Genomic DNA, 21,066 nt, shown 5'->3' with positions numbered 1-21,066 from the left:
ATAGGCTAGTCCTTTTTTTTTGTAGCTACTCATGGGACGTTTTGGTACTGGATCAGGTTCCTCTAACTCTGCCTCTGATATGGGTGGTGTGTAACACACAGTAGCTGACCTCTTGTACATGGAGTATCACGGAAAAAGTTCATTCTCTTCTTCAGGTGGCATAGGTGTTGGTATACACCATGTCCACATCAGGGTCTGAGCTATTTTCAATGCTTGATGAAGATGGAGAGACGGGGTCCAGAACATTGTGAAAGGCTGTTGAGGAACAGGCACACATTTTGCTCCTGCACCGTTTGCAGGTTTGCAGCTTTCATATCGTCCATGTGCTTATTCAGGACCCTTGCAACTCCCTGAACTATATATGTCAATGGACGTGCCTCTTGCCCATGCAGGGCCAATCCTGTGGTTCTTACACCGAACACTGTCCCCTGAAATAAACTGCCTCTCCCACTTAGCAGAGTCTTGAGTCCAGCATTGGCGTTCCTGATGCCATTTCAGTTTTTATCTTTGGAAATCTGCATCAGCATTTTAGGAAAGGAGCTACCTGAAATAAAAATATTGTGCCCCAATAATAAAACTATGGAGACAGCAAAAAAAAAATGATAGTAGAACTGTCATTGTGCCCCTATCAAAAACTATTCAGCATTTGTGTAAAGCTGCTCAGGGATAGACTTCATGGTGGTGCACTGACATGTCCCTGGCTCCAGTCCAAACACTTTGGCTTTTTATTTAAACTCAATCTATAAAAACCTGGTGTTTTTTTTCAATCTGAGTATTTTTACCTTATATCTGAGCTGTTCCTGGAACTACATTCTATCATCTATAATACTCTGACTGCTTAGACGGTTACATATCCCCTGAGTGATGAAACATGAATCCACTCCGTCAGCACTTCAAGGATCGATTTCTCAAAATCTTAGTCCAGCCTGTCTACATCTACCTTCACAAACTCCAACTAATTCAGAGCTCAGTGCCTCTTGCACAGTCTCAGCAGAAATGACTTCAAATACCCCAATTATTCAATTTCAAGCCCCTTGGTGTGGGCTGAATATTGTTCCAAGTCTCATTTCTTCCTAGCTGCATCATCTTTTCTGCCAAATATACAAGCACACATCCTATAAGACCATGAGAAAGCAGAGATGGAGGAGAGCATTTTGGCCTGTTGAGCCTTCTCCGCCAGTCACTGACACTCCTCACTTCCACTTTCCCCTTAACACTCGATTCCCCAACTGATCAAGAATCCAATCAGATCAATCTCAAATACACTCAAGGATGTGTCCCACAGCAGTCTGTGGCAATGAGTTCCAATGACCCACCTCCCTTAGAGAAGAAATTCCTCCTTATCTCCATCTTAAATTGGTGCCCTTTAATTCTGAGATGAGACTCTCCTATGAGGTGAGACATCCGCTTAGCATTTACCCTGTCAAGCCCCTTAAGAATACTATCTGTTTCAAAGAATCCATCACTCATTCTTATAAATTTCAATGAGTAGAATCCCAACCTGTTTAACCTTTGCTCATAAGACAATCCCTCCATATCGGAATCATCTTAGTGAACCTATAGTTTACATATTGCAGATTATTGATCATTCCCTCTTCCTTTAACTACATCATCAGAAACCGACTTTATCGTCTTGAATTCTGTTTTAAATCCACTTCACTGCCTTCAAAAGTCTCCTGAGAAAAGAAAAACTATCTTTTAAAACTGTGCTTTTGGATTTCACCCTCTGTACTTAAGTCAATGTAAATCTCATAAGTATGTTCAGAAACATAAATGTGAGTCAAGGGGAATATGATATATTTAAAATTTTATTTGTGATTTGAGTGATCATCTTCCATTATTCTAGTTCAAGACTCATGGAACTCTAAGGAGGAAGGCAGAAGCAACATGTCACCATTTTGCTACAGGCTATGTCAGCTACTGGAGCTATGTGAGGAAAATTGTTAAGTCCTTGAGAAATGTTAAGTCTTTGCTGTTTCATGCAGAGTGCCATGGCACACCCTGACAAAATTACTTCATTTCCCACTTAGTTTTTTCTGCGCTTTAAGATGTTCTCAAACAGTATCAGCACATCAGTGTAAGCCATTGCTGTGAATTTTACTTGTTTAGTAATATCAAGAGCTTACTTGACTAGAGCAGAACAGAAAGTCATAATTGTTTGGTGTGTCAACTAGGAAACATATTGTTTTGCTCCCAATCTAAACCAGCAATTATGCAGCAGCTGGTTTTGCAGGCTGGTCCAGAGGTAATTGAAGCTCAGAAAACACATAAAAAAATCTCCATACTGTCCTACTTAGAAATATAATGTCAAATAAAATATAATAATTTGTATGCAAACACCTACATTTCTCCCCCATTGAGAATTGGTGATCTTCGATATCTCAATAAAATGTACATTTTGGGCATGAGAGTCTATTCCCACTTAGTTAATTGGAACATTAACTCCATAAAATATTCCCTGCTTAATGGACAAAACACAATTAATACCTTCTGTTGTGTCGTAAAAGAGGATCTGACTGTCATGGCTTGAACAAATGCATTGAAGGCTATTTTGACATTGAACACCGTGCAGATTTAGATGCAAAAACTAAAGCATGAATGGAAGCTATACTCCATGTTTAACTTTTGGGTTTATTTCAGGCACATGCGGCTCTGTATGTGTATGTGTGTGTGAGTGTGTGTGTGTAACCATCTTGGGAAATGTGGGTCAATGATGAAGATGGATTGCAAAGATATTTTAACTAACTTTTACATTTAACAGCATGTGAATGTGCTTCCCAGGCTCTCTGGAGCTTGCTGTTAAACCAATGTGAGAAGACTGAAAGGCAATTCATGAGGTTCATTAACATTCAGAAACACAGCAGCAGTAAATACTTCCTGGCCACTGTGGCCTTGTTACTTCCCATTGGGACAGGATTTGTTTAGAGTACTTGTGCTGAGTGGCTCATGTTGGTACTTGGGAGGTTTTGAGTGTGAGCATCAGAATAAATGATTCCATCGCTGTGTTTGATTGGCCCTTACATAAGGAACAAGGTTGACAATCAGTAGAAATGGTCAGCTATGGACAGGCTTGCAGGTGATGAGCATAGAAGGAAGTGACAGAGTAGTTGAGGTCATAGAGAGTATAGAGGATGTATAAGCGGAGCTGCCAAAGGTTAAGATTGTAGTATCCGGTGATTTCAGACATTTGCAATTTCCTGGAAAAATATTAGTTTCTTATTGGACTTACCAGTGACTACACACAACCAGAAGCAGTGAAGCCACAAAGCTGAGTTCCTTATGAACTGTAATATTCAGTTACTCGCTACCAGTAGACCAATGTAACAATCACTTCCAAAGTCGATTTCCTCACCATTCTGTGAATCCAAGCCCACAGATAAAAAGTAATCTTATAACCAACGAACGACCCATTTCCCCATTGATCCCCCATCATTTCATATCTTCCCATTCAATGAGTGAGTGAAAAGGTCAGGATGAAACATTGGAAACTGGTGCAAAGGAACATGTTTTTACTTGATTAATGAAATGTTAATTTTCTGGGTTTAGTTCAAACATCCATGTGTACAACCTCGTGAAATGACAAAGCTTTCCTGCTGCATTTCAAAACATTCTGACATGGTCCAAACTTTGTGCTTTCAGCGTGTGCTGAGGTAGGCACTCCAGATCCAAATGTGGACTGTTTAAATGCTCTTTGCTGATAATTCTGTGTACTGCACTGGGGTATCTGAGGGCTTTCTATAAAAAAAATTCCACCTGTTCTAGTGGAATAGCAGTCTCAGCCACTGGACAAAGAGGAAGCATTTGAAGTACTGACTGAACAGTAGTGCACGGAGGAAAAAATGCAACAAGTGGGAGTACTTTGATTAAAGGTCCAAGTTTTATATCCCCTTTTATCATCATCTATCTTATGACCTAACCACAACTTACTCAGGTGTGGGGTCAGGTCCTACTACAGGAATTTAAGCACACAGATCTAAGCTGATGCTCCAGTGCAATACCTAAGGCGGTACTGCACTGTTGGAAATGTTGTCTTTTGGATGAAGTGATCTGTTGTCTTGGCTGGACGTTCTGACGATACTACAGCTTTAAGAGGTGTAGTTTGTCCCATTGTTTATTTATGTAGAAGTTATGACAGAGTTGCTAGGTAGTCTGCTTCAAGTCAATAAAGTAAACAGCTTGTGAGACGTTGGGTCTTTTTAAAAAAGTGCAATAATGGAAGCAGCCTGAATGGATGGGATCGAGCTCCCACTGAACAAGGATTTTTCATTTTAGCTTTCAGTAGTTGCTGGTATCTTGAAGCTGAATATGGAAGGTCTTATTACTCTCTCTGTTAAAGAATTTACTTGTGTGGATTTACTCATGTATGCCAGGAAGCGTAGGTAAAGAAATGAAAATTTTAAGAGATATGGGAGCAGGTCAATCTTTGATGGTGATAGATGAGGAGATATGTTATTCAGAAGGAGTACTGCCAGAAAAAAGTAATATGTGGAATTTGTAGTGAGAAGAGCAGTGTTCCATTATATAAAGTGAGGTTGGACAGTCCAGTGAAAAGTGATGAAGTAGTGTCGGAATAATAGAGAAATTCTCGGTTCTGGAATATAGTTTACCCTTGATAATGATATAGCTGGATCATAGGTGGGAGTGATGCCTACTGTGGTTGAAAAGCCAGTGGAAAATTAGGCAAATGAGGTGCTACAGGAAGTATACCTGTGAATTTTCCTGACTCTGAAAACAAGGTCACAAAGCCACAAGTAGAAACAGGAGAAATAAAGCAGTAAAGATAAGGAAGTTGAAGTTCAATTATCAGAAACTATATTTGATCAAATGGGTGAGAAAGAAACAAGAACAGGTGGAGGACAAAGTGGAATTTTTTAGTTCAGGGAAATTTGGAAAGATGGAAAACAAATAGCATGCGCAGAAGAAGAATCTGAGTGTATCCCAGAATGTTACTAACTTAAAAATGATGTCTTAATGAGTAAATGTAAACCATCACATATTCAGGCTGATGAGAAATGGGCAGAAGTTCATCAAATGGTATTGTCGTTGGGTTACAGAAAAGAGGTTTTGCGGTAGCACATGAATTACCAGTAGGAGGTATTTTGGGAGCAAGGAAAACTCAAGTCAAAGTACAAAAAATATTTTATTGGCCTGGACTGCACAAGGATGTCACTGACTTTTGTTGGACATGTCCTACATGTCAGGTAACTGGAAAAGCTCAGGCAGTGATAAAACCAACATTCTAATACCAATTTGAGAAACATTTTACAAGAGTCTTAATTGATTTCATAGGACCCCTACCTAAAACAAAACGTAGGAATCAATACTTGTTGACATAATGGATGTATCTACTAGGTTTCCAGAGGCAATTCTATTCGGTAATATCACAGCTAAAAGGATTATAGATTAGTTACTTTTTTTTACTAGATACAGACGACCCACAGAGATACAATTGGATCAAGGGTTGAATTTTACATCAGTTATTCAAGAAAGTTATGGATAGCTTAGAAATGAAACAATTCACATCTACTCCATATAATTCAGATTTGTAGGAGCATTAGAATGGTGGCAGCAATCTTTGAAGACTATGCTGAGGGCTTTTAGTCAAGACTATCCAGAGGACTGGGATAAAGGAATTCCATTTGTACTTTTTGCAATTAGGGATACACTTAATGAATCAATTAAATTCAGTCCATTTGAATTCATTTTTGGGCATGAGGTGAGAGAACCCTTGAAATTAATTAAAGACAAACCGATGAGTCAAGGTTCATAGACCACATATTTGGTCTATGTTAAATTTTAGGGTAAGATTAAACAGAGTGAGTGAGTTGGTTAGACAGCATCTGAAAGTAGCACAGCATGTGATGAAACAGGAAGCAGATAAGAGATAATAAAAACATTATAATTTTCCTGTGGAAGTAAAATATTAATGTTACTCTTAGTGGTAGGTGAACTTTTAAAAGCAAAATTTAGTGAGCCTTATAAATTGAAAGGAAATTGAGTGAAGTGAATGATTTGATAAAAATGCCAAATAGAAAGAAATTTCACAGAGTGTGTCATGTGAATAAGCTCAAAAGGTTACAACACAGAGTGAAGAACCAAGTTCAGAGGATTCTGAATTAAACATTTCTCAAATCAAATTGGACAGTGAGGAAGTTCTCAAAAATTGGGATAAATTATTGAGTTGGGAGAAAGTGAGGACTGCAGATGCTGGAGATCAGAGTCAAGAGAATGGCGCTGGAAAAGCACAGCAGGTAAGGCAGCATCCGAGGAGCAGGAGAATCGATGTTTTGGGCATCCTGATGAAGGGCCTATGCCCAAAACGTTGATTGTCCTGCTCCTCGGATGCTGCCTGACCTGCTGTGCTTTTCCAGTGTCACACTCTTGACATAAATTATTGAACTATCTTCCAGAGGAAAATCGAAATGACCTGAAAGAATTATTATATTCACATGGAAAGATATATGGGAATAAGCTGTGAAGCACTAATCTGATTATGCATGATGTAGATATAGGAAATGCTGTTCCAATTAAGTAACATCCTTATAGACGTAACCATATAAAGTTGGCACAGGTACATAAAGAGATTGAATGCATGCTCAAAGATAATATAATCAAAGTGAATTGCAGAAAATGAAGCTCACCCAAAATAATGGTGCCAAAACCAGATGGTACCCAATGATTATGTGTGCACTATTGCAAAGTGCAGTTACGAAATCTGATTCATATCCTATTAGGAAGATGGGACAAGCAACCTATATTTCTAACTTGGGCTTGCTCAGAGGATACTGGCAGGTACCTTTATCTGAAAGAGCAAAGGAAATTTTGGCTTTTGTGACACCAAATGGACTGTACCAGTTTAAAGTCATGCCATTTGGTATGAAAAATGTGCCAACCACATTTTAAAGACTAACCAATAAGGTCATTTCAGGATTACCTAATTGTGCGGTGTACATTGATGATCTGGTGATTTTTAGTCACACGTGGAAGGAACATTTAGAGCATCTATTGGAATTGTTTGATTGACTTTGGGAGGTGGGCTGGTGATAAATCTGGCTAAGAGTGAGCCCACATAATGTTCCTGGGCCATGTCATTGGACATGGACAAACAGCCCCAAGGGATGAGAAAACAAAGGGTTTTGGGGAGTTTCACATACCATCAATGTAAAGGGAAGAATGATTCATTGGACTGTGTGGTTTTTATTGGAAGTTAGTACAAAGATTTAGCAGTGTGTATGCTCCATTGACTGACTTGTTGAAGAAGTACAGGAAATTTCAGTGGAAGGAGGAGTATCAGAAGGCATTTCACAGTCTGAAAGCTGTGTTAACCTCTGCCCCTGTGTTAGCCACACCCAAATATGCGGCATGGTGGTCAATGGTTAGCACTGCTGCCTCACAGCGCTCGGGACCCAGGTCCGATTTCACCCTCAAGTGACTGGAGCTTGCATGTTCTCCCCGTATCTGCATAGATTTCTTCCGGGTGCTCCAGTTTCCTTCCACAGTCCAAAGATGTGCAGGTTAGGTGAATTGGCCATGGAAATGTCCATAGTGTCCAGGGATATGCAGGCTAGATGGATGAGCCATGGGAAATGCAAGGTTACAGGGATAGGGTAGGGAGTGTGGGTCAGGGTGGAATGCTCTTCGGAGAATTAGTCTGGACTCAATGGGTTGAATGGTCTTTTTCCATTCTATGAAAGGCATTCAAAGTGGCTATTAATGTGAGTAATGTGGGTGCTGGTGTTGTACTCTTGTAAGAAGATGACGAGAACAGAGTAAGATCAAATGGGTGTTTTTGTGGAAAATTGAATCTTCAGCAGAAATATTTCACAATTGAGAAGGAGACTTTGAGTTTAGTATTGGTATTGCAATATTTATTTTGCCAGTAATGTGTTGAAGTCAATTGTATCTACTGTTCTAAACCCATAAAGTTTTTGGAAAATTTAAGGATTATAAATTTAAACTGTTTATTAGGAGCTTTTTACTTCAGCCATTCAATTTTCAAGTTATACATGTGGCACATTGAGGGAATGTAATTGCTGAGGTGTTGTCGCAACTTTGGTGAATGAAGATGGAGGTATTTGGTGGTGGCAAAAAAAAGGACTGTAGTAGTGAGTATTTCCATGCTTAGAGTCAATGTAATGTGGATGCACTGTAATGTACACTGTAATGTACTAAATGTTTTTAAAATGAAGCCATCTTTATATACTGATGGTTCATTTTTTAAAAGGGGGCACATGCGATGATACTATAGCTGAAGAGGTGTATTTTGTCCTGTGTTTTTTATGCAGAGGGGTTGTGACAGAGGTGAAAAGTGCTCTGCTTCAAGACAATGAAGTAAACAGCTTGTCAAGGCTTGGGGTTATTTTTAAAGTTAAACAATAGATTCAGTCTGAATGGGTAGGGTCAAGCTTCCACAGAACTGGGAAGTTTTAGTTTTAACTTTCAGCAGTTGCTGGGGTCTTGAAGGTGGATGTGGAAGCTCTTATTCCTCTCCCTGTTACAGCTAAAAGCTAGAGTTCTCTTCCTGCTGCTAGAATGGCATGTGAAACGATCTACTTTACTGACTTTGCCTTTACCAAGGGTGTGCTTATGGAATGACACTATATTGGAACAGTTAATGAGTAGTTTATTATCGTGTTAAGTATTTGGATAGAGTTATAGTTCAGCCAATTCTTTTTCTTCTCATTTTATCTGTATTTTAACCATAGTGTATAAATAAAGTGCGCTTTTGTTCAAACCTAGTAGATTGACCAATTAAAATGCATCCAGAACACAACACCTATCATTTGCCTTTATGATAAGAAAAGGTTATTGTCTAAGCTATCTCCTTCCCATGTTTTGAGGGGGTTTGGTCTGGTCCATAACAACGTATTTCAAAGGAGGATATAAGTTAATCACCATGTGCTGACCAATGTTTATCTGTCAATTACCATCCCTAGTAATAGATTATCTGGTCATTATTCACTCCTGTTTGTGGGAGCTTGCTTTAGACAAGTTGACTGTCAAGTATTCTACACTGTAACAATGACTACACTTCAGAAGTACCACATTGGCTTTAAAACATATTTTGGGATGCCTTGAAATCATGAACAGTGTTACATAATTTCTTTCTTTCTACCATTTCAGTGCAGATCAGTGTTGCAATCGGATGGGGAGGGTCCCCTCTTTTCAACCAGCCCAGTCGTGCAAAACAAAGCTTTGAATTATTTTTCACAAGCAGCAATGCCTTTCTCCAATTAAAATGTAGTTTGATGCTTACATTCAAAGCAATAAGAGGACCAGTTACAAGATTTCCGCGAGTGAACGAAAGAGCAATTTTATTACCAGCTAGTCCCAAGAAAAATAACAAAGAGATAACATTAAGCATAGAGACTTTGTAATACATAGGTTTATCGCATCTCTCAAACACATGCATGTGCCAAGTTAACAGGGGATAATGTCCAATATAAAAAATATGTCCAGTTTCGTGTCCTTGAGGTATAAGCTGATAATCTGAGACAATAATTGGTTAGTTGGGTTCTTGGGCTGTCAGGAGGAGTGAATATCTTTTAAATTCTCATTTTCTTGATGACTCTTCCCGGTCTGTGTTTTTACTAGGCTTTTCTTTAGAGGTAGAGAGAGAATCCTTTCCAGTATATTTCAGTTCTGCAGTCAAGAGTCCATCTCCTCTGTTTCTGCTGTAGAGAAAGACTCTTTAAATAACAGTCTGTTTGTGTATTCTGTCTGTGTGCAAGCCAAGTGATGTCTGTGGCCATTATAAGTCAGTGGTTTTGGATGCTTTTTAAAAACTATTTCAGTTCATCAAGAATTAGATGAAGGAATTCAGCATCAATAGTCCTTATCATCATAAGATCAGTCGCAAGCTTAAAGATCCAGTGCAAAGTGTCGATTATCTAATTTAAGGCTCTAGGCATATTGGCATCAGATGTTGCACAGTGATCTTCCAGGTTTGCATGGATTAATTTGATTGTCGCAATTCATGTTGATTGATTTGTCAATTTGCTCATGAAAGAAGTGTGAACATTAACTCACTCATGCTTGATCTGAACCCTCCATTCTCTCTTCAAGTTTGAACAGTGGGCATGGAAGCTTACATGAGACTGCACACATTTTCTGCTGTTAATGCTTATTAATTTCAACAATTAATCCAAAGTACAGAAACTGTGTCCAGATAAGCAAAGCTTAGATAGGGCAATACAGTCAAAGCAAACTCTCCACAGCCACCCTTGCCAACACTACCTGCTCTTTTTCATTTATCTATCGCGTGTCAATGGGTGAAATTCCAACCAACTGCCTAACTGGATCCATTAAAATGTGGCAATGTATAGGAAGCAGGAGTGTTGTGATGATGCACCCTCAGAGAAATCAGATCCTCTAAGACTTATCTAAACAGTCCTCTGACCTCTGATGAGGCTGAAAACACAAATTGCCTGGTAACATAATGAAAATTTGACTTGATAATCTGGATGACAGAGTGTTGAATAACATGAGAGTTTCTGGCTGGTGCCATGTCTTCAAAGGAATTCTGTTTCCCAGTTTTGTGAATCGTCAATTTCTATTGACAAGCATTTTCAAAATACCACTGGAATATCTATGCAGCTATGAATGGCAAATAAAGTGATGGGCCAATTCTAATTTTCCCCCCTGCTTTTGTGTTCTGTACTGTTTTTTCCTGCACTAGGAGCAAGAAAGGTAATTAACTGACAGCAATGCTTGAGAGCTGGATGCAGTATATTTATGGAGAAAGAGAAAACCGCATAAGGATAAGCATGACTTGGAGTGGTCGATGGATTGGCTGGGATAGAGAGAATGCATAGAAAAGAAGGCCATTGTGCTGTTAAGTGGTTGTGATAAAATAAGCTCCGCAAGTCAAAGTATTGAGGGAGAGGGGATCTGGAAGTGACAATATGAGTAGGCGAATGGCCAACTATATTCACCTTTCCTGATCTGGTAATGTGATTAAAGTCCTTAATTTATTCCAATTCCTGCATCCAGGAATGGAGCAGAAAGCTGCAAAGACATACACTCTCAACTACCTTCAGCCACAAACTGCTGGGAAGTGTATCTCTTCCTTTGTCAATGACTGCATTTAGCAATGGATCAAGTAACATGATATCATAAATATATTGAGAAACTTCACTCTGCCTATGTGCAATCTCCTCTAAATTCCACCTTCAAATAGTCCCTTTAAATACTTCAGTTGCAATTGAGTCTTGCCTTCACGTATTTGATGCCAATTCCAGAATATAAAGTGGCTTCATCAGATGATTTGATTTCAATATCATAGATATTACATCTCCCCTTCCTGCTTTAGAACCATTCAGACTAATCAGATAAACCAAACTGAAATAACCTCTGAATGCCAATGATAGTAGGACCTTGTCACGTTTTCGGATTTCTTTGCAGTTATAATGTTACTACCAAAGGAATCCAGAGAAAAGTAGTTTTAATGTTGGGGTTTTAAAGTAACAAGAATTAGTGAAAACCAAAAATAAAAAGCACTCAGAGAAAAGGTGATTAATAAGCCAATGTAAATTAATTTGTGTAAAGTCTGTGAACAATAAGCAGTGCATTAGCTTGTTTTGACAATGGATAAGCATTTTGCAATCTGCAGTCCCTGATGGTACTAATGGGGCGTGTTAGGAAAAACATAGACCAATCAGTAATGTCAATCAAAACTTACAAACGCAGTCAGTGTTTTCAAACAGAAAACTAAAAGGAAAAGGTATGGCCAAGATCAAAAGAACAATGCAAATTTTGGCAGCTTGTAATTATTTTGTGCAAGTTACATTTAGAAAAACATCCACTGGTGTGGGAAACCACAAAATGTTCACTATTTCTCCTATTGCAAGTCACACTACTGGACTAAATTAACTTCTCCATCTGTTCACGCCCTGTGAAATAAAAAAAATCATCCCAGGCTATATGTCAAGAAATGTTTCACATCTCCACCTTTGTGTTTGTATTATGTAAACTGTTTGAGGATCGCAATGTAGTGGTATCAGATGAATTGATTGTACCTGTCAATACCTCAGACAGATCATTGTTCAATAAGTGTACAGAATAGTTAACAGGATGGTAATGTGGAAGCATGTTACTTGTTTACATTCCTGATTGCTGTGACAGGAGGAAGATGCCAGCTGATTGAAGATTCTGGCAGACAAATTTTACAACACCCATAGATTAATTTGCAATTCATACAATACTTTATGGTAATAAATATTATTTTACAAGCATACAGCATCATTATCACTCATTGCAGAACAACTTTACTTGACAAAAACATGATGTGCTTGGTATTTGTGTGAAAAGTCATCCTAAGCAAGCAGTTTAGGAGGGCCCTTTGTTACTTGCTCCTTTGAGAGAGCGAAAGCTAATGGTGAGTTTAACCTGAGAGTCACCATATTGAGGGATGAGGTTGAGAAAGCAGGGGTTTCACACTGACCTCACCTAGCATGGGAATTGGACCTGTACTGTGTTGACAAACTATGCAACACAAACCAAACCATTCAACCAGCTGAGCCCCTTCCTTCTTTCTGCATGGATGAAGACCATGTAAATATTTCTTGCATTATCGATTAAAAAAAAGACTAAAATGAATTCAACTTCAAAGCTGGAGGACAAATTGAGAAGTGACAAGGAGATAGCAGAAAGATTCTTCTGACAATCCATATAAATTTATCACATCTTCAAAGTGATCAAACATGTCCTGGAACAGCAAAACTGGTGTTCTGACACTTACTATGTGCACATTCAACAGCAAGTTCAGGGGAAGAGGCAAAACACCATGAGTTTAGACTCCCCACGACTTGCTGGTTGATACACACTATTCCACTACTTGCCTTGGACAAACACCATCAGCCATAGCACCCCCCTCTCCCCCACTCTGTCTCACTCTTGCTCCACCATTATTTTTAAGAAATTGCTGGATTTTACATTAATTGACTATTGAACTCATCACAGCATGGGACAGCTCATATTTAGCAGCTGAGGGATCATTCTACAATACAATTCCAGTCCATCCTACTGACCAGAATGAGAACGATATAAACTATATTGCTGTTGTCTCAACTTTTCTCTTTCTGAATTCGATCTTTCTTTCCCACTCTTTATTTATCTTTCCATATCTGTTTTGACAAAAATTTGTCTCCTTTGTCCATTGTTTTTCATCTTCCCTTCAATCTTAATAACTAATTGATAATGTCGATAGTTGACCCCAGTGTTCACCAAAATCCTATTGCCCTCACTATGCTGTTATTGCTTGTCCTTCCAAGAAGCCACGACACAAGTTATATTTTCTGTATTATATTGCTGCTTATGTTGCAAGATGTGTTGTTCTGGCAGGATGCAGCGCAACACATGAGCAAAGTGTATCCTGGATTAACACCTTATCCTTTGGATATGTCAGCGCTCAAGGTAATGGCATTGGACCATGTTTACATCTGTGCAATAAAGTCTTATTTCCCCGTAAATTAAAATGAATTTTAAACATTGATTTTGGCGAAAGAATGGTTCAAAGTGAGGAGACACAGCAACAGCAAACAATTTTATGTAAAGTAAGTTACTGTGTTTTATCTGTGATATGCATCAAATATACATGAATTATCTTATTAGGTTTTGTTGTTTACTCCTTCAGAGGTCAGTATTTATATCAGTAATTACAAAGGCTGAAGATTCAACTATGTTGCTAATTCATTTAAGTATAAGTCTGCAATTTAATCAAAAAGACCACTGAACAGATTACGTTGCTTGAACTCTGACAAGCATTATATTTAACACATTTGTGTCTGCAATTTTTAAATTAAACTACTATTGATTTAATTTACTTGCCATCAACACAAGATGGTTTGGCTCTGGTTGTCCCAGCTACTTTCCCTGGCAGACAGGAACACTTTACAGTCTGTGATCGTTCTTCAATTCGATTCTTGTTACAGCATCTGTGTGCAGCTATGACTTCACATGTACCTCCATCTAAACAGGAAAGGGAATAAATTACAGTGACTGTCACAGTAAAAATATAACTTTATTTGCTATAGCTCAGAAAAACGTATCACTTAATACAAGACAATAAAAATGAAGGGAGCTCCAATAATTAAGGAGTCAAATTGCGACTTGATTGTTTTAAAAATTGTAATGAGTCGAACACATTTGTCACATGCATACTAATACTAAAGCCATTGCCAACATCCTCTGATTTGAGAATAAGGCATGTCAAAATGCAAAGCACTAAAAGAGGGAAGGAAATAGTTTCATAAAGAAGCTGCAGAAATCATGTTACACATCGAAGTCTGTCTCTTTGTTCTATGCAATGTTAATAAACTGTTCTTATTTGTATTTATATTCTATAAAGCTGGCGTTAACTGTTAAGTTTGCATGTATAATTTTACAATGAAGGGGAAGCCTACATATATTACAGAGCTAACAGCAATGCTTAATAAATTAATCAGATATCTGTTCTGAAGAACAGTTTTACTGGAATTGAAGTGTAAATTCTGTTTGTCTCTCCATTGACACTGCCAGAACTGCAGAGTTTCTCCAGCATTTTCTGTGTTTGTTTCAGACTTCCACATTATTTTGCTTTGAAAGGTATTTTGCCTAATATAAAGTAAAACACTGGAATTAATGGCATAACATATAGTTTGTTAATTTCCTTTAAGCCTGACAATCTTTCAGCTGAATTTCTTGCATTCTATTTTGTTTAAACATTTTAGCATCCAAGTGGTTGCAAAGTTATGAACGTAGATATCTTCTAATCTGAGATGTTATTACACGCCTTTGCAGCAGGTGAGACTGAACTTGGGCCTCTTGGTTCAGAGATAGGAATGCTACCAATTCACCATAAGAACCCCTAAAATATTCATTGTACATTGAGTTTCACACCCTATACGACACAACTTAACGGATAATTTATGTTATCGAATGCAATCTTCACATTATTACTGATATCAATGAGCAAACATTTAATTTATTCAATTGTATTTCTCGGTCAGTTATTGAATAGATTAACTGTTCTGCTTCAATGGTAGACAGAGGGCAGTCATGCAAAGCATTAATCCTTTATATTTCTATTAATGATTAATCTTGCAGCAGATTGGTGATAAAGAGTTTGATATTGTCAATATTGCAGATCCAGAGATTGTAGAAAGAATGGTATTGCATGTAAACCTTATTATAAATGTTTACATTTGAATACTAAACTAATTTTTAATTCACTTATGAAGTACTTATCATAAATCTAGAGATATTTCATGTGACCTAAATCTGCAGAGTTTTGAATAAAATGAAATATAATTCTGAAATTAAATGATGTGGAATTCAGGCCTTCTTGTGACACATCATTACTTTTAAATTCAGCGGCGATATAAAAAACTTTAAGTTAGTAAGTTGATTTCTTTTCATGCTATTTGCCTAGATTGATTCACTTGGCAATTCAGTAGAATGTTTCCATGTACTTGCACCACCCACAAAAACTTTGCAACTGACATTAACAGGTTTTTATTAAAATAAAGATATAGCATAAATAATGACATAATTTTAGCACGAGTCCAGCGCCAAATGCAATAATCTGATTGATTGTGGTTAGCCTACCAAATAACAGCTCAAACCTGAGCAATATAACAGCTGTCCATTTGTATTTTCCCCATTGTTAAATAATTAAGTTTCCTCAAAAAATATTTGTGATGTGGAAAAGTTTTCAACTCATTCATTTCTAAACAAACAGATTTAGTAGACCAATACCCAGATTGAGCCAATTGCATGATGAGGGAAGGCTGGACAAGCTAGGTGTGTATCCTTTGGAGTTTAGAAGAGTCAGAGAGGATTTAACCGAAACATAAAAGATCCTGAGAAGACTTGACTGGATTCATGTTGAAAGGATGTTTCCTTTTATAGGAGAATCACAAATGTCAAATTTTTAAAGTAAGGCTTCATCCATTTAATATAGAGATGAGAAAACATATTTTCTCTCATTGTTGAGAAACTTTGAAATTCCCTTCCTCAAAAGGCAGTGGATGCAGAATCTTCAAATAATTTTAAGGCAGGATAAATAGATACTTGATTATCAAGAGGACAAAAGATTATCAGAGATATAGAGTTGAGGTAAAATCATGATCTTATTGAATGGCAGAGCAGATTTAAAGAGCTAAGTGGTCTACTCTTGCTCCTTGTTGTTTTACCACTGCAGTTAGACATTTAATGCACGAAGAGGTACAAAGAGAAAATGTTATAACTACTTAGCAAACTGACAGTATTTATTGAGATGAGCTATATTAATAAGTCCAATTTTCTCCTCCTGGAGGTGAAATGTTTCAAGGCAATGAAATCAATTAAGTGAGTGGGCTGATGTAACTGAACCCTGCTGTGTCCTACCTCCAGAAGAATTAAATTCTGGGCAGGTCTACCTGTGTCAACTTTCCTGCCATGCCATCAATTAAGGCCCTTATGTGGCCAATTAAGAACCTAATTTCACTGTCACGAGGACTAACAGCTGCAGGCAAACTGTTACCATTTGGCATCCATAACTGGTGCAGACAACTTCTCATCTTGCTCAAAAAATATTTGATATGAGGCTACAAATACCTGAGTGAGACACTGAACATCAGGAAGAGGGATGCTTGCACCCTTGCACTTGCATCTGACCCCTCTACCCTATTGCCAAATGAGTTCCAGCCACAAAACACCCTTCCCATTTAATTACCTGAGCCCTGATAACTCCATGATCCTCTCTAAGTGGAAAATTGAAATTATTATCACCAACTGCGTTCTGGAAAAATTGAAGTTACTGATATGATTTGATACTATTCAACTCCTTATTGAGAACAAGCAGCTCTGGAAAGCCTACCTGAAAGATGAGAAACTGTTCCTTGAGCACCTTTAGAAAAGTGCAGGAGATTCAGTGCAGTGAAGTCTGCAGGGGTGTGGAGCAGAACATTCAAATAACAGGCAACTTGGACTGCAAAGTCACCAGAGGTGATCTGCAAAGCAATTACACCATTGTTTTGTTTGTTTGGTCTCCAGTAAAGAGGAGAATACACTGTGAGTAATTAATGCAGTATAATAAATTGGAAAAAGTGTCTGGGGCGCTGAACAGTTGCTGCATCTTCAACACTTATGTGGAGAGTTGCTGTGGAGAAAAAAAAGTGAAGTGTGATAATTTGGGAGATATTGGACAGGGCTCTGTGAAGGAAATGATGGGGAAGGTGTGTTTAGAGATGGCCTCATGCTGGAAGTGGTGGAAATGGCAGAGGTGGAGGTAGAAAATTTGAGGACGGAAAAGTCAAAGATAGGCCACATGAAAGAAAGGCAATGTTAGAAATTAGAAGCAAAGAATGGAATTTTGGATTGAGTGTAAGACAGCAATGATGAGTTTTTTTTTGACAACTCTAATCCTGATAACTAAAATGATGCCATGGTTCTGCTTGAAAGACTGAAAGGTTTAGCTAATTTCACTTAATTTGGTTTGTCTAATACATGGTCAAATTCAGTATCAATAGATCTTTTTCAAAATTCTGCCAAACAGATTTTACAAAGGTCACAATTTATATTCTGTGGATCCACTGTCCAGATAAAATTGGAATTTTACACTGTGACAGCAAAAATAAAAAGTTATTTCATGTGGCTCCTTTATGAATTATGATGTTACATGTTGACCTTAACATATACTTTTTCATACAATATTGAGAGGTTGCAGAACACCCCAAAATATCAATAAGTTGTTACTTTGAATTGGCTGTCTCAGTACAAGTGAAAAAGGGGGAAAATACATGTTAAATTATATGAAGGCCAATGTGAGAAACAGGAAAGTGAAAAGATTTCATTCCAGTCTTAATAATTGCAGTAAGGATAGGAGAGTGAGAATAAAACTGTATCTTTATCTTTAATGACTTATCTGACACACCAGATTTCATTACCATGTTCTTCAGGCTAGTGTTCTAGTTTTGCGAGTTAAAAGGAAAGATCCATTTCCCACTGGGATAAGAAAAAGCATAGACTAAAACATGAATGAGGTTCATTTCCCAGAGGGTAGGGTAAAATGGGAGAGGTCTGTCAATAAAAATACCTTTCTACATCTTGGACAGTATATGCAACCACCTAAAGGGGGGAAGTGGAGATTGGATAAGGAAACTGAACTAGTTTCTGATATAGCAGAATCACTACCAGAAGTCATTGCATTATTCAGGTCATCCTTTCTGAAAAGGATGGCAGGAATGATTGAGTACAGATAGTATTATCAGGTGTTATGTGCCTCTTGCCTAAGCCCAGCTTTGACTGGCATCTCTCCTGGAGCACTATTTAACCCAATGGGATAGCATTACCTGCACCCAACATGTCACTCTCTGCTAATGGGAAAATCAGACTTAGGAAAGGTAAACTAATATTACGATGTTCTAGTGAAGTTGAATGCAAGCTTGAGAACAAGGACCTTTTGATTTGGTACACTAAGTCAAAATGGGTACCCGTTCTTTTTGAATACACTGCATAGGTTATTTTCCTCTGTTCTGTGTTGTTTCTCTGTGCTGCAGTGTGTAGTGGCACGCTGAAATAATGTTCTAATGCAGCTTTGTTCTTGGGTTTTGGGACCCAATGAACAAAGTCCTCCGATTTCTCAAAACAAACCCAAACAAGCAGTCAAAACACATCCAGAAACCCTAGCCACTCTCCCCTACATCAAAGACATCTCAGAAATGATTGCCAGACTACTCAGACCTCTTGGTATCATGGTAGCTCACAAACCCACCAACACATTAAATCAGCAGCGAATGAACTTGAAAGACCCTATACAGACAACAAGCAAAACTAATGTCATTTACAAAATACCTTGCAAGAACTGTATCAAACACTACATTGGGCAAGCTGGCAGAAAGCTAGCTACCAGGATACATGAACATCACCTAGCCACAAAAGGACATGACCAACTCTCACTAGTATCGTTACATACAGATGAGGAATGACCCACTTCAACTGGGACAACACATCCAACCTAGGACAAGCCAAACAGAGACACACACGAGAATTTCTAGAAGCGTGGCACGGAACTCTAACAATAAACACATTGACTTGGATCCCAATTTATCATCCTGAGAAAGAGAACAGGAAATGATGTCACCATAGGAAATGACATCATCCACCCATGGAAACCTAAACACAAATAGAAAGCAGGCCATGCCACCAGTGCTTCATCCGGAGGCTCACTAGTGATGGTGTCTAGTATGGTGATGAAACATCTGAAAATGAATCTTCCAGCTCAGTGAACAAACCTACATCCAGAACCTCAACCTGAGCTACAAATCTTCTCAAAACTCCCTAACCTTTATCCTTTGTTCTTCCTGCCTCCTCCCCTCTTCCACTGGCTTAAAAACTTTTCATTTCTTTCTTCAGTTCTGATGAACACTTGACTGAAACATTAATTCTGTTTTTATGCAATAGATGCTTCTTGACTTGCTGAGTTTTTGCAACTATTTTTGTTCTTATCACAAATATCCAATTTCTGTGATATGTTACAGTGAAACTAATCCCTTCTAGGGATGGAACAGCACAGAAGATATTTTGAGATTCCTTCCAAAGACCAACTCATAATGACTATAGCTCCCAACTATTTGAAATAACTTCTTTGCAATGGACTGGCCACTCGAGAACAGTTGTTAACACACAGTTTGGATGATTGAGTAAGAGTTTATGGAACATCTCATTGCCTCTTTATTTCATTGACAAAATCCATTTGAACTATCATATTAGATTAGATTCCCTGCAGTATGGAAACAGGCCATTTAGCCAACAAGTACACACCGACCCTCTGACGAGTATCCCACCCAGACCCATTCCCCTACTCTACATTTACCCCTGACTAATACACCTAACACTATGGACAATTTAGCATGGTCTATTCACCTGACCTGCACATCTTTGGACTGTGGGAGGAAACCAGAGCACCCAGAGGAAAGCCACGCAGACTCAGGGAGAATGTGCAAACTCCACACAGACAGTCACCTGAGGTGGAATCAAACCCGGCTCCATGGGGCTGTGAGGCAGCAGTGCTATCCACTGAGCCACCATGCTGCCCAAATTCATGACCACAATGTTCATATTTTGGCAATTTCCTCCTTTTGTCAGTCATAAAGATAGCCATCACTCCCAGTCTAGTTCCTATCCATTTTACATGGTTATTATCTTTTTGTCCTTATGTGTAGACCGGAGAAGGACTGAATCTGGTTGCAAAGCCTATAAAATGTAGAATGGTGATGTTTCTATTCTGTTCTGCACCTTGAAATCTATAGCTACTAATTTATTAAACTCTCATGCTAGTGCAAGATACAATGGACTGTGGTGGCAGTCTTCAATGGTTTACATATACGTTAGCTTTTTCACTCATCTCTTCGACCAGCTTAGTGTACTTATCACCCACCACACTTTAACAAGATGTCCAGTCTGTAACAAGAAAGATGTGCAAATGATCTTTCAGACTTTTTGCTTTTTTGTTTCAACTTTCTCTCACCTAATACTGTTGGGTTGCGCAGTGGCTCAGTGGTTAGCAGTACTGCCTCACAACTCTAGGGACCTGGGTAATTCCAGCCTCAGATAACTGCGTGGAGTTTGCACATTCCCCCCGTGTCTGTGTCAGTTTGCTCCAGTTTCTTCTCACAGTCCAAAGATATGCAGGTCAGGTGGATTGGCCATGTTAAATTGCCCATAGTGTCCGGAGATATGCAGGCTAGGTGGATTAGTTATGGGAACTACAGGGTTACAGTGATGGGCTAGATTTGGGTGGGAGAAAGTGAGGACTGCAGATGCTGGGGATCAGAACTTAAAAATGTGTTGCTGGAAAAGCGCAGCAGGTCAGGCAGCATCAAAGGAGAAGGAGAATCGACGTTTCGGACATAAGCCCTTCTTCATGAATGAGGAGGGTGTGCCAAGCAGGCTACGATATAAGGTAGGGAGGAGGGACTTGGGAGAGGGGCGTTTGGAATGCGATAGGTGGAAGGAGGTTAAGGTGAGGGTGATAGGCCGGAGAGGGGGTGGGGGCGGAGAGGTCGGGAAGAAGATTGCAGGTCAAGAAGGCGGTGCTGAGTCTGA

The 21,066-nt window shown here is 38.6% G+C and overlaps 1 protein-coding gene across 6 annotated transcripts in view; it reads right to left on the bottom strand.

Moving 5' to 3' along the window:
• LOC122559072 (chemokine-like protein TAFA-1) overlaps positions 1–21,066 on the bottom strand; it is a 474,754-nt gene that overhangs the window by 112,363 nt on the left and 341,325 nt on the right. For all 6 annotated transcript variants that reach the window (XR_006314330.1, XR_006314332.1, XR_006314331.1 and 3 more), the window contains exon 3: positions 13,828–13,968. Coding sequence is in view for 1 of the 6 variants with exons in the window: in XM_043708309.1 (XP_043564244.1) it covers positions 13,828–13,968 (141 nt within the window). In the remaining 5 variants the exon portion in view is untranslated. The remainder of the gene's footprint in view (positions 1–13,827; positions 13,969–21,066) is intronic.

This window comes from Chiloscyllium plagiosum, chromosome 18 (assembly GCF_004010195.1).
Source record: "Chiloscyllium plagiosum isolate BGI_BamShark_2017 chromosome 18, ASM401019v2, whole genome shotgun sequence".
NCBI classification, from domain to species: Eukaryota; Metazoa; Chordata; class Chondrichthyes; order Orectolobiformes; family Hemiscylliidae; genus Chiloscyllium; species Chiloscyllium plagiosum.
The sequence above is the reverse complement of the archived record's forward strand: the minus strand, read 5'-3'. Positions and strand labels throughout refer to the sequence as shown.